The following is a 15,040-nucleotide window of genomic DNA, read 5'->3' as shown; positions in this document are numbered from 1 at the left end:
AAATATACTAAAGAATAAAACTTAAAAAGTTCCAATTTTCCTTAACGCCTACAATACCAAAGATGGCGACACTGGACACTCACATACACATACATTTAAGTGAAGGTCTGAGGAAGGAAAATGAGAATGTAAAACCAATCGATAATATCAAATGCATGCAACAAAATCTTTTCCAAAGTATCCTATCATTAACGGCAGCCACAAATCAAAATGTTCTGATGACAAATTTCAACAATTTAATATCCTCAGTTTTTGTTTTTAAAATAATCACTTTGAAATAAATCAGATTTTTGAAGGAAAAAATTCATTTACCTTCAACATACTTTATCATGAGTAGAAATAAAGTAAGAACCAAAGGAATTTCTCAAAAGGGGATTGTGGTACAAATAACAATTTTACAGTTTTACATAGGAACACTTCCAACTTTAAGTTAACAAAGAGAAACAGTTAAAGCTTCTCTTTGTAATTCATATAACTATACAAAGGTATATGATCAAGTGGGATTTATATAGCAGGGACACAGGGATGGTCCAACATCCGCAAGTCAATCAACGTGATACACCACATTGACAAAATGAGAAACAAAAACCATATGATCATCTCAATAGACACAGAGAAAGCATTTGACAAGATCCAACATCCATCTATGATCAAAACTCTCAATAAAATGGGTATAGTATAGAAGGAAAGTACCTCAACATAATAAAGGCGATATATGACAAACACACAGGCAACATCATACTCAATGGGGAAAAACCGAACGCCATCCCTCTGAGAGCAGGAACAAGACAAGGGTGCCCACTCTCATTACTCGTATTCAACATAGTACTGGAGGTTTTGGCCAGAGCAACTGGGCAGGAAAAAGAAATAAAAGGAATCCAAATAGGCAATGAAGAAATGAAACTCTTGCTGTTTGTAGACAACATAGTCCTATATATAGAAAACCCTAAAAATCAATAGGTCAATCGGAAAGCTACTAGAAGTAAAAGACAATTACAGCAAAGTTGCGGGATACAAAACCTATTTACATAAATCAGTAGCATTTCTATACTCTAATAATGAACTAACAGAAAGAGAACTCAAGAACACAATCCCACTCACAATTGCAACAAAAAGAATAAAATATCTTGGAATAAATTTAACCAAGGAAGTGAAAGACCTATACAATGAAAACTAAAAGACTTTCCTGAAAGAAACTGATGACAACATAAAGAGATGGAAAGACATTCCATATACATGGATTGGAAGAATAAACATAGTTAAAATGTCCATACTACCTAAAGCAATCTACAGATTCAATCCAATCCCAATCAGAATCCCAATGACATTCTTCATAGAAATAGAGCAAAGAATCCTAAAATTCATATGGGGCAACAAAAGACCCCAAATTCCTAAAGCAATCCTGAGAAAAAAGAACAAAGCTGGAGGCATCACAATCCCTGACTTCAAAATATACTACACAGCTATAGTAATCAAAACAGCATGGTACTGGTAGAAAAACAGGCACAGAGATCAATGGAACAAAACTGAAAGCCCAGAAATAAAACCAAACATCTATGGACAGTTAATCTTCGACAAAGGAGCTGAGACATACAATGGAGAAAAGAAAGTCTCTCCAACAAACGGTGTTGGGAAAACTGGACAGCCACATGTAAAAGAATGAAAATAGACCACGCTTTTATGCCATTCACAAAAGTAAACTCAAAATGGATCAAAGACTTAGAAGTAAGACCTGAAACCATAAGACTTCTAGAAGAAAATGTAGGCAGTACACTCTTTGACAGCAGTCTTAAAAGGATCTTTTCAGACAACATGTCTTCTCAGACAAGGGAAACAATAGAAAGAATAAATAAATGGGACTTCATCAAACTAAAGAGCTTCTACAGGGCAAGGAAAAACAGGATTGAAACAAAAGCAACTCACCAACTGGGAAAAAATATCTGCAAATCACATATCCAACAAAGGGTTAATCTCCATAATAGATGAAGAATTCACACACCTTAACAACAGCAAATCAAACCAGCTGATCAAAAAACGGGCAGGGAACATGGAGACATTTCTCCAAAGAAGACATATGGATGGCCAATAGGCACATGAAAAGATGCTCATCATCACTGATCATCAGGGAAATGCAAATCAAAACTACACTAAGATATCACCTTACACCTGTTAGAATGGCTAAAATAACCAAAACAAAAAGTAACAAATGTTGGAGAGGTTGTGGAGAAAAGGGAACTCTCATACACTGCTGGTGTGGGAATGCAACTGGTGCAGCCATTATGGAAAACAGTTTGGAGATTTCTCAAAACATTAAAATAGAAATACCATATGACCCAGCCATCCCACTACTGGGTATCTATCCAAAGAACTTGAAATCAGCAATTCAGAGATCCATGCACCCCTATGTTCACTGCAGCATTATTCACAATAGCCAAGACGTGGAAGCAACCTAAGTGCCCACTGATGGATGACTGGATAAAGAAGATATGGTATATATATATACAATGGAATACTACTCAGCCACAAAAAAGGATAAAATCATCCCATTCACAACAACACGGATGGACCCTGAGGGTATTATGTTAAGCAAAATAAGCCAGATAGAGGAAGACAACTTCTGTATGACTCCGCTCATATGTGGAAGATAAACAAACACGTGGACAAAGAGAACAGATTAGTGGTTACCAGGAGGAGGGGCGGAGGGGGGTGGGCACAAAGGGTGAAGTGGTGCACCTATAATATGACTGACAAATAATAATGTACAACTGAAACTTCACAAGGTTGTAAACCATCATAAAAACTACCATAAAAAATAAAATAGAAAAAAAAAACTATACAAAGGTATATATTTGAGTACTTTATACAAGTTTGATAAGCCACGTAACTTCTCAAGAATTTCTGCAAGACTAATAGAAAACCCAACAACATAGTGGACCTATTAATCCTGACACCCATGATCATCAACATCATGGAGAAGTTCCATCTCTAAGAAGTTTCCTCTATAACTTCTATGTTAGAAGTATCATCTAAAAGCACACAAAATTTGTAGTAATTGAAGAGTGACTCTGGTGTTTTGATAAGAGTGAAATAATTAACTGGTGTGTATAGTAAATTTAGCTTCTTTTTAGTTCAAGATGTATACTACAGCATGCCAAGAGAAAAAAAGTCAGACTATAAGGATTTAGTAATTCTACAAATTGTCTTATACTTGCCAAAAATGGCATTTGAATATATTATTCATTGAGTGCAACGGAACAGATACTGAAAAAAGTAGTATTTCTGTTATTACATTACATATAAACACTAAAACCTAACTTGAGGAAAATGACAAAGTTGAGACTCCTTCAATAACATTAATCATACTAGACAAAATAATGCTAATGCAAACAAATATACAAAGCCCAACCCTCAACTGTTAGGATTCAAAGAAACAAAAGCAACAGGGACCTAATCTAACCACTAAATACAAGAGCTCCACCTGTTATCACAGCACTGTTAGTCGCTGGAGGACAGTAACATAATAACAACAGTAAGTTAACTTTATCTATCCAAAGATGTAATTGGCTACCACGTATTAAGCTTCTACCACTTCCTAATCCTCACAACAGCCTCTGCAAGGTAGGAATCACTATCTTCCTTTTATAGATAAAGAAATTGAGAAGCAGAAAGCTAATTAATGAGCTATAATTTAGTTAAGGCAGGGGTCAAAATGCATAATAAATAGGTATGAAGCAGAGGCATAAAATGAACACTCAGGAGGGGTCGGCCCCATGGCCAAGTGGTTAGGTTCACGCGCTCCAATTCAGTGGCCCAGGGTTTTGCCGGTTCAAATCCTGGGTGCGGACATGGCACCACTCATCAGGCCATGCTGAGGCAGCGTCCCACATGCCACAACTAGAAGGACCCACAATGAAGAACATACAACTATGTACCAGGGGGCTTTGGAGAGAAAAAGGAAAAAAATTTAAAAATCAAAAAAAAAGAAAACACAAACACTGGGGAGAAAGTCAAGAATTCTGACTTTGGAAAAATAAGTATTATTGTTATATATGTGCATAGCAGTTCTGATCAACAAAATATTTCACATAACAGAGTAAAAACTTTAAAATTAAAAATATATGTACACCATAGTTCTGTCACTCATGGGGGCTGGCCCTGTGTAGTGGTGGTGATGTTTGCACACTCTGCTTCAGCAGCTCAGGGTTTGCGGGCCCGGACCCCAGGGGTGGACCTACCCACTGCTCATCAAGTCATGCTGTGGCAACATTCTATGTACAAAATAGAGGAAGACTGGCACAGATGTTAGCTCAGCAACAATCTTCCTTAAGCAAAAAGAGGAAGATTGACAACAGATGTTAGCTCAGGGTCAATCCTCCTTACACACACACAGACACACACACACACACACAAAGTTCTGTCACTCATAAAGTCATCTGTGATAACTACAGAAGTCCCTCAGCAGCTAAGGTCAAAAACTTCAGGAGCCAGACCGGTGGCATAGTGGTTAGGTTGTGGGCTCTGCTTCAGTGGCCCAGGTTCAGATCCCAGGTGCAGACAAATAGCACTTGGCAGCAGCCATGGTGTGGTGGTGACCCACATATAAAACAGAGGAAGACTAGCACAGATGTTAGCTCAGGGCGGATCTTCCTCAGCAAAAACCAAAAAACAAATAAACAAAACTTCAGGAATCTGGAAACTCAAGACATTAACATTCAAATGTATAACTATATTAATAAAATATCAAGGGAGTGCTGTCTTATGGAAGGCCATTTAAACAACAGGCCAAAGCCTATCACAGGACTGAACAGATCTTTGCTGCCTAGTACTTTTTTCTTAATGAATGATTTTCTAGTCACTGCAATCACCACCTGGTTTTGAAAATATTTTTAGTTGATTTAGTTTATAACATTTGTGATAGACATTCTAACTAAATTAAAAGCCTTATAAACTGGCAGCACATACTACAAAAGACAGTCCATTCATCAGTTTAATCTAAATCTCTTCGACTCTATTAACTAGAACTTCCATGAGATCTGAAACGATTGATGTGGCCAAACAGTAACTCCCAAGGCACAAAGGAATTCTGAACCTGAAAAAGTATTTGTCACAAAAATATATAAATGATCAAATAGATTTTAGTGTTAAACGTGATATATGCTGTATGTATACATGTACATTTTATAAGTAAATTATTAAAATTAACAGCAATTTTTATATTGCAAAAAGGCAAAAGAAGAGAAGTTTTAGAATGTCTTATTGACAGTTGTATTTACCAGGAGTTAATGGCAACATTCAAGTGGAGATATGAATTCTAATCCCAATTTTGATACCTTCTGAATGACTAGATAGATAATAGCACACTTCCATACATTAAAGATTCCTTATCTTTAATGCAAGGACAAGAACTGCCAAATGAATAAACCACGGTAGGATGCAGTGTTTTATCATAGGAAGAGGAAATATTTACAAGGCTCAAAAACAAACAAAAAATCCATGAGCTAAAGCTATTTAGTAGTGTTCAACATTAGAGGGCAAGGTGTTATTAGATTTTTAAAAATTGAGTTCTATTAGATCCATAACTTCTTCCAAAATTGGCTATTCAGCTAAAATAGGAAAAATTAATACCTATATCACATGAGAAGGAGTTAACATCACTGACTCACTAGAAAATTTTGATCACCAACAATGCTAACTCCTATTTGATCCAACCAGAAATGTGGTATCCTCTTTGGTTTTTTGGTTTTTTTTTTAAGAAAATATTTTATTTATTTTTTTAAGGAAGATTAGCCCTGAGCTAACATCTGCCACCAATCCTACTCTTTTTTTGCTGAGGAAGACTGGCCCTGAGCTAACATCCACGCCTGTCTTCCTCTACTTTATATGTGGAATGCATGCCACAGCATGGCTTGACAAGCGGTGTGTAGGTCTGCACCCGGGATCTAAACTGGTGAACCCGGGGCTGCTGAAGCAGAAGATGTGAACTTAACCGCTGCACCACTGGGTTTCATTTTTAATAGTCTGACATAATTTCAAGATCTCTTAAAATCAAAGAATGCCATCGAGACAATTAATACTTGGTATAACTTTCTGATTCTACCTAGTTAACTTCACTAGGAATTAGAAATCAAGAAAAATTCTAGAAAAGAGCAATTAAACCCAATAGGTAGTAGATGCCCAATTAAAGAAAAATATAGGAAGTTCATGACCTGTGAGAGATCACACATTCTATTTTGCCATCTTTTAAACTTATTATACTCCGACCATTCTTTATGTGGTCCACATCCTTCAATAACTAATCATTATTTATAGAAGAGTGCTATATTGAGTATACTTAAGTGGACAGAGTCTCTTAATAAATCTTTCTTTCCTTAAAGATTGGCCCTCAGCTAACATATGTTGCCAAACTTTTTTTTTTTCTTTTTCTCCCCAAAGCCCCCCAGTACACAGTTGTATACTCTAGCTGTAGGTCCTTCTGACTCTGCTATGTGGGACGCCACCTCAGCATGGCTTGATGAGCGGTGCTAGGTCTGTGCCCAGGATCCAAACCAGCAAAACCCTGAGCGGCTGAAGCTAACTTAACCACTGGCCCATGGGCCCGGCCCAACATCTTAATTTTAGGTCACTCTCTCTCATTACATCAATGCAAAAATCTTAAATATTTTGAATTTGTCTCCCGAATAAGTCTCTGATTCTCCAAGTGTGGTCTGTTTCTCTAAGCGTATAGTACCTGCATTAGATTCACCCAATGTGCTTTTAAAAAGAAAGATTCTTAGGTTGCCATCCCCTGACCTACTAAATTGGAGAGGTTTTGGGGTCCTCAAATTCTCATTTTTTTAAACAAGCACTAAGTGATTTTTATGTACAGTAATGCTTGATACATGAATTATATGCAATTAAGATTCTAAGCTCTTTGAGAACAAGAATTAGAGAATTTCTCCTGTAATTATCTATCACAGAAAATCACTATACCATAGAGAATGCTCAGTAGTGACTAGTTTTTAGAAATGTTAAAATGCCACTCATGTAAAGGATAGAGCTTGCCATTCATAATTGAAGGATTATTCTGGGGTGTGGAAATGCAGAACATAAAAACCTGAAAAGTATTGCTTCTGCAGAAGCATGAGCATTACGTCAGTAAAACTTCACAAATATTGTGAATGCAACCCTGATATTAAGTACCAAATAGGATGCAATATTAGTATTTGAACATGGATCAAATCATTTCCCATGATTCTGCACAAACCAACTCCTGTAATTTTTACCACTGCTTTGTTTAATATAGCAAAACTGTATTTACTTAGTCTCCAAGAGTTAACATTAAGCTTAGTTTTAAATCGCTATCAACTATCAATAGCCACAATTAAGCTTCCTAAAAATATGTAGTTCAGAATAATTGCACCATTGTGAACCAACACTAACTTCTAGGAGACCCAAGAAGAATTAAAATGGTTAGAAAATAGTAGTAACGTATAGCAAATTGCTACTATTAACAGAAGCCACCAAGTAAGATGCAGAAAGTATGATTTTTAACCAAAGCATGTTCTTCATAGCTTTGAGCGTCAACTGGAGAAGAATGATTTGTACCTAAAGCAACAAATCAAGTAAACTAAAAGTAAACCTGAAGGGTGACTTCTTTTTCCTTTTACAAGGCAACAATAACATTACAATTACAGCACTGATACAAAGACATAAATGTAAAAACCAAACAATGCCAAAGACGTTCAGTGTAAAACAAAGGATTGGATGTTATCCACAGGACCGTGTAGTCTGAAAGTACTGAGAGGAGTTTTGGAAACGTTAACCACTGCTATTCTTATCAACATAATGACAGCAACTGTTTAAGTACCACATTGAGATTTTAATTTACATGTATTATGATACTTGTTGCTACTCATGACAGTAAAGTTTAAAACCAGTATAAGCTTATGCATGGAATGTTAGGCAGGCATTCACAGTAATAGCATATAAATCTTTCTTGAAAGGTATTACTAAGACAGCCTGTATCAAAAATCAAAAATTAAGCTACGACCACCTAGGCTTGAATCTACTCTGGCCAGAATTTTTGTCTGTAAATTCTGTGGTAACATCTGTATTATCCTTATATAAAACAGGCGGCAACACAATAAAAGACTGCAACTGTGCAATCTTAGTTGTAATTACAGAAAAGGTAAAAAAGACTGATTACTTACAAAACTAAGTTATACTGACTTTTCTTATGGAATAAAAATAACTATAATTTAACTTTCTTGAATAAAATATCAAGGTAACCTAAAAAACAAGTATATTCTTGGATGAAATAGCCACAAGTGGCCAAGTTACTATAAGAGAGAATTATTTTTGTTATTAGCAGGGGCTCATTAAAATTTTAGCCAACTATATGACATAAATTGACAGGAAAGAATACATATTTCTCTGCCAACACAATGATTCAGTGTATTTACAAAATAGAGGTATATGCAATCCCCAAATCAAATACTACATATTAAATTACTTAACTACTTACCCACGGTATACCAACTAGCATCTGTCAACTTGCTGATAATAGCTTCCTGAAAGGATCCATCAGATGTCCTTGTTTCAACAATAGCGCCAACCTAAAACACAAAATCGAAATTTCATTGCCAAATTTAAACAAACTAAATCACACCCACCAACTATATAACCTGGGCAAATAATAATAATACTTATCATAATTCTACCTTACATTGCCTTAAATCTTTATCATTTATGGTGCTCATATATTTACCATGCAATTTGAGCTCCAAAACATTTTGGCATAAGAGAGGTGGTTATTATTTCCCCTACTTTACACATTTAAAATTGTGGCTCAGAAAGAGAAAATAATTTGCAAAGAGTCCAGGATGAGAACCCAGTCTCTTAAGTCTTACTTCAGAGCTGTCCTACTATATTACATTGCCTTCAAGAAAACTGTGGAATGTAAGAACTGAAATACGATAAAGACAGCAAAAATAGCTTCAATTTTTTTTCGTACACATATTGAATATTGGATTCAGCATTTGTATTTAAGGGACCTTTTAGATAAAGGTTCACCTGGAGAAAGAGGGATGGACCAGCTGACCTTCTTTCAGCTTCTAGACCTTTGTATATTAGATATTAACTGAAGTGGTACTCTGACATAACAAAGATTTATCACATTAAACAAATGGCCAGAAATGGACAGACAACATTAAGATGGGCATTCATTAAATTGAATTATGAAGTCAACATAGTTTACTTGATAAATTAGAACAACACATGAGTCAGACTTATCATACAAATATATAAATTAGCAGGCTAAACATCTATGGCAACAATGTAAAAAACAAAGTGAGATATTCAACCCGAGAATTCCTAACAAAAGGTGGCTGAAAACTCATGTTTATATATATTAAATTACCCTTCTATAAAATGTTTAACATTCTTAAACTAAGGATACAGCCATTGGAATATCATAATTTATACTAACTACAAAATGCCTCATTTTTCTGTGTTCTGATTACATTTTTATAAAATTTTAAAAGTACACCTACAAACATAAAATTCAATACATTACTGTATGGATTTATGATTTTTCATTTCACATTTTAAACTCTAGAACATACGTACTCTTAAAGGACCCTTTACTTGGTCATCTTGCACCAATTGTGTAGTATTATCCTGTTTCAGGAGTACCTAAAAAACATTTTTGCAGAATAATTTGCATGTTACTTTTAAAACAACACATTTATGGTAACACTGTAACAATGTCTTTATACTTTGTTAGCATCCTGTGGTTACCTCTGTTTTAATATTTATTACATTGTCTTATATTTAGGTTTAATATCTCTCTCATTAACTGAGCTCCTTGAGGAGCTCCTTGAATCCTTCATCACTATACCCCCAGCAGTTAGCAAGAGTCAATGTATATTATAGGCACTTAAAAAATGTTTGCTGAATTAATGAACTACAAAAGATTTATAATTTGTAGTGATTACTGTAAAAGCTTAAAACTGCTTTCATTGCTTTTTATCAATAAATCATAGAAAGTTGTGACTGTCACTAAGTATATAAAAAAATAGTATCGAACTTTATTGCCCACGTGCAAGGTAAACAAATTAAAACCAGAACTCTTTTGCTCCCTTATAAAGTAAACCTGAATAATCATCACGATAGGCAGTTCAGTTATAAATAAGTGCTCCTTTCTACTACAGATCTTCCCAAATATACAGGGTCACCATCCAAATACAGCAAGTACCAAAATAAGAAAATACAAACTGTATGTAATGTTTGTATAGTAATACCACCCGAAACAATCACTGTATTGATTTTAAATTAAGTAAATAAATACATAAGAGCCTTAATACTAATGAAAAGTTCAAATTCTGAAAGAAAATATTTAATAATCAAATCCTGTATAGCTGACATACTAAAAAGGCTATATGAAACAAGGAAGAAATGAATGTCAAATGATACTCTAATAATACTTAAAAGTTTCACTAGCAGATAAAAATTTAAACACAATTTTTATAATAATCACAGATAAACCTATTTATTTACCATACAAATCACACTCCTCTAGTCCAATGGTTCTCAAACTTCAACACGCATCAGAAACACTTGGAGGGCTTATTAAAACATAATCACTGGACCCTACTGCCAGAGTGTCTGACTCAGCAGGTCTGGGGTGGGGGCCTGAGAACTTGCATTTTAAACAAATTCCCAGGTGAGGCTGATGCTACTGGCCCAGGGCCACACTTGGAGAACCACTGCGCTAGTTCATTTATTCATTCAACATATTTTGAGTGCCCATTATGCGTCAGGCAGTACTCTAGGTGTTAAGGCTAGAAGTCATCAAACATTTCCTCCTCTCATGGTGCTTAATTCTTGTAGGAAAAGATCAAAATATATAAGTGAAAAGTAAATTGTAAAACTGAAAGTGCAGTATGATCCAATAACAACAACAACAACAACACAAAACTGCTATGACAGGCACAACACAAAATCTGGTAGACCACATCAAATCTCTTTGGAGCAGTATCAAAGAGGACTTTCATGAACTTTACTATATAGCTCTATAAGGTTAAAAAAGTTTGTAATATGCATGGATTACTTTTGTAATCTAGGGAACTAAGATTATTAAAAATATTTATATAGGAAAATTACTAGAAGGAAACACAAAAACGTTAATAGTATTTCTGAGAGGTAAGCGATGAGTATTAATCCTTCAGTATTTTTCAATATCTCCAAATATCGTATAAGAATAACGTGTTAACTTTTTTTCTGGTCATAAAAGCATCTTAAAAATAAAATTCTTAAATCGTTTTTGATGCTGTCTTGAAAGCATAATTCCCACTGCTCTGTTTTTCCTAATCACTTGAAATCATCTCTACCTGAATATTGTGAAAGGGGAGAAAACAGATTATTGCCAAGTAAGCATGCTACCACACTCAGGAAAGAACCAGATAATAGGAAGTACCATGAGCATGGTACTTTCATAGAAACATTTTGGAATAATTGCTTTCTTTAATGTGCTTTTCCTATAGTTTTGTATATAATGGTGCTTTCACATAGTTATGATTAAGTAAGTAATGATTCAACAAATAAAATGTTGATTTGCAGTCTCCCCCTCCCCAACTCTCTTCAATCCCGAGTTAATAAAGCTGTTGCATTAAAAAAAAAAAATTACCTTAACTTTTACCAGCCTTTTCACAGTCTTAATTTTTGCCTCACAGAAGGCCCCTCGGTACTTGGCACTGACATCAGTTCCCACTGTCAGGTAGGCAGGCTCATCCGCCGCCTGATGAAAGGAACATAGAATGTGAATTTGTCACACTATTCTCCCTACTCCAACCTCAAGTCTCATTAAACAGTTCTATATTTAAGGTAATAAAAACGTTCACATTATTTGCTTATTAATATCACTGATACTTTAAAAAATACTCCTAAAGCAAACACTTTATTAACAATCCTTTATTTTATAAACTACATCCTGATAACATAACACATTTTAAGTGTAACTGGAAGATATCAGTAGGGACATAAAATGTTTTTTTCTCCAAATACAAAACGTTTCAGCAATTCTACATTTAAGAAATCAAAAAATAACAAAAAACAGAAAGAGTTATATTAAGTTCTCATAAAACTTTAAGTTATTTAATTATGGCTTCCTGAAAATATTCTTTTCAAATTAAAAGAAATATTGCTATTAAAATTAACACTAACAATACATAATTAAATGCTTATTAATATAGCTACATAAAGGCAACATCTTTTTGGATACAGTATAACAGTACAGATAAGAAATGAAGCCAATCCTTTTGAGAAGGAGAGCATTATTTGGAAAAATCATTGGCTAAAAGCTGCATTTTAAAGGTTTAAGTCTAAATTCAGCTGTTGAACACAGAAATACGAACTGATGGCTCAAGTCTTGCAGCCACACCTAGTTTATAACGTTAAATCTTCTTGGTTGACATAAAAAAAAATAAGTTTTACTAAGAAACACCTACTTTTAGCAAATGGCCATGATCAGAAATGATACATTGAAAGATATGAGAAATTTCATTCTACTGTTCATTTTAATCGTGACAGTAACAGAACGATTGCTATCTCAGTCTGTCATTTCACCTATTTTTTCAAAAGTTAAGCGTATTCATATATGCTTGATTCCACACTGCTAAATGGAAAGGTAGCACAGCACACTTTAGAGATACACTTTTAAGTAGAAAATTAATTTTCATTTTCCAGTAAGTTTTCCCAAATAAGATTAAAGATGGTTAAATGTGTCACTTCAAGGAGATAGGAAAGCAAGAGAAAGTTTGGGAAAATGCTATATTTCAGAGCTTAATACATTGAAATCGTAAATGAGTAAGGAATCAAATACCTTTTAAAGTCAGTGCCTTTACAAATAAGGCAAATTGAAGAATACCTTGGAATGATCTGAAACATTCAATGCCACGCCACTACAGAATGCTGTAGTTTGCTTTCCCTTAAATATCACATAGGACCTTCGCAGTATTAGTTGTCTTAAGAAGGTATTTTTTTTAAGTTGAATATATGTTTAAAAATACTATAACTGAACTAAAACGAAGTATTAACACCTAGTCTTAGTTTACCTTCAAATATTTTAACCACAGAATTTCATTTTATCCCCAGAAGAAATGATATCTCCCTTACACAATCCACATATTCCTTCCTTAGAAAATCGCACTGGCACTGGGGAAGAAAAAATAATTTCAAAAAATCCCCCAAAGAACCAAAGCAAGACAAAAGCTTTACTTCTGCAAAGGGTGCAGCCAACACAGGAAGTGTTTAAAAATACTAGCCCAATGGACAACAATGGAGAGGCTGCTGCAGCCTTTCCAAAGTGCTAACTGCTTCAGAGAGGGGCCGAACTGACTGCATTTAGACACAATGATCATTTCTCACCCATTCAACACGTCCTCATTTTCAGAAAGCGCTGCTTAGGAGAGGAATCAGTGTCGAGTCGCAAAAGAAAATGACATTCCACAGCACCAGCCTCACGACAGGCAGTGGCCAGGGCAGGAGGTGCGGAGCGGCGCTGACTCCACTTACCTTCATTTTCCCGGGGGATCTGTGGGGTTCCAGCTCAGCGAGCTCGCTTCTCCGTCGCTGGAAGCGCGGGGAGGGGAGAGACAGGCAGAGAAGCAGTCAGCGGAGGGGAGCGACCCGCGGAAAGAAAGTAAACAAACGCCAGCGGGGAGGGGCAGAGCCCTCCCCAGCCAAGGGCTCGACCCCCCCCCGCCCCCCCGAGGGCGGCCGGGACGCAGGGGCCGAGGGGACAGCGGCAGCCCTGCGGGCGCCAAAGGGCAGCCCGCGCCGCCCGGAGTTCGCCAGTGGCCCCGCGCCCCCGCCCGCTCGCCAGTTCGACCCCAGTGCTCAACTCCGAGCCAGGACACAGGGCTCCGCAAAGGGGCAGGCGCCGTCCAGCTCCCCGGGTCCCGCGGGCGCGCTCGCCCGGCCTGCGCCCGGCCGCCCCCCGGCTGCCCCGGCTCGGCCCGCGCCCCGCCTCCACGCTCGGCCCCTCGGCCCGCCCCGGGCCCGCGGCGGCGGCAGCGGAGTGTCACGGCGCCATTGCTCTCCCTCCTTCGCTCTGCACCGTGTCAGGAAGGAGACGCGCGCTGCGCCCCGAGGGCCAGGGGCCGCGGCCTGCCGCGGGGGCGCGGGGAGCCCGCGAGGGGAGGCGGCGGGGGCGGGGAGGAGGAGGGGAGGCGGCCGGACAGGGTGTGGGAGGGGAGGGGAGGGGAGCCGCGCCGCCGCGCCGCCGCCTCCCGCGCCCGCCTCAACTTTTTGTACAGCCCGCGGAGGAACGAGCCCCCAGCCTCCGGGCTCTGCACCGACTCGGCAGCGGGGGGCGCGCCGCGGAGTTGGGGGCCGGCTCCCCCGAGCTGCCCGCTCCTCCCCGCGCGGAAGCAAACTTAGCGGCGCGGCCAGCCCCACAGCCATTTTCCCGGGGAGCCGGGGAAGCAAGCGGCCGAGGCGGCGGCTGCGGCTGCGGCGGCGGCTCCTGCAGTTGCTGCCGCTGCTCCACGACTCGCCCCTTCCCCTGCGCTCGCCGCACCGCTTGCCTCGCACCTCCCTCCCCGCCTCCAAAGCTCCCAACTGCACCGGGACCCCGGGCAGCAGCACCAGCTGCTACTACCGCCTCGTCCATTCAGTATCCCCCGCTCCCTTCTCTCCACCTACCAACTGCGGGTGAAGTGCGCGCTGTCAGCCGCCGAGTTCTCCGCCCCACTGACCCCCGTGGGCCCCCGTCCCGGCAGCACCACTCCCGGCCGCGGCAGCAGTTCCTGCGCCCGGTTCCCCACTCGCCCGATTTACTGCCACAATCCACCAAATAACAAGCTGTTGAGCAGACTCGCTTCTACACGAACTCCCATTGGCTGCTCATGACGCCGAAGAGCTTCGGATTGGAGCTCGCTGCCTGCCGTCCTCATTGGATGTAGCTCTGAAACTTCCCGGATTGGTGCGAAAAACAGCAGGTAGGACATCTTCCACTTGTGATTGGCTGTGTTCGAAGGCTAACGTTACTGGAGACTCAGGT

General features: G+C 38.6%; 1 protein-coding gene across 5 annotated transcripts in view; it reads right to left on the bottom strand.

Annotated features, from left to right (window-relative positions):
- The window catches only part of ARID4A (AT-rich interaction domain 4A), a 69,159-nt gene extending 54,331 nt beyond the window's left edge, over positions 1-14,828 (bottom strand). For all 5 annotated transcript variants that reach the window (XM_046647458.1, XM_046647460.1, XM_046647459.1 and 2 more), the window contains exons 1-5: positions 14,683-14,828; positions 13,552-13,608; positions 11,666-11,776; positions 9,607-9,672; positions 8,504-8,594 (exon numbers count right to left, since the gene is read on the bottom strand). In XM_046647458.1, the coding sequence (XP_046503414.1) occupies positions 8,504-8,594; positions 9,607-9,672; positions 11,666-11,776; positions 13,552-13,557 (274 nt within the window). In that variant the 5' untranslated portion in view covers positions 13,558-13,608; positions 14,683-14,828. The remainder of the gene's footprint in view (positions 1-8,503; positions 8,595-9,606; positions 9,673-11,665; positions 11,777-13,551; positions 13,609-14,682) is intronic.
- Between the last annotated feature and the right edge of the window lie 212 nt (positions 14,829-15,040).

This window comes from Equus quagga, chromosome 20 (assembly GCF_021613505.1).
Source record: "Equus quagga isolate Etosha38 chromosome 20, UCLA_HA_Equagga_1.0, whole genome shotgun sequence".
Taxonomy (NCBI): Eukaryota; Metazoa; Chordata; class Mammalia; order Perissodactyla; family Equidae; genus Equus; species Equus quagga.
Note: the sequence above shows the minus strand (reverse complement) of the source record. Positions and strands in the feature narration are given on the sequence as shown.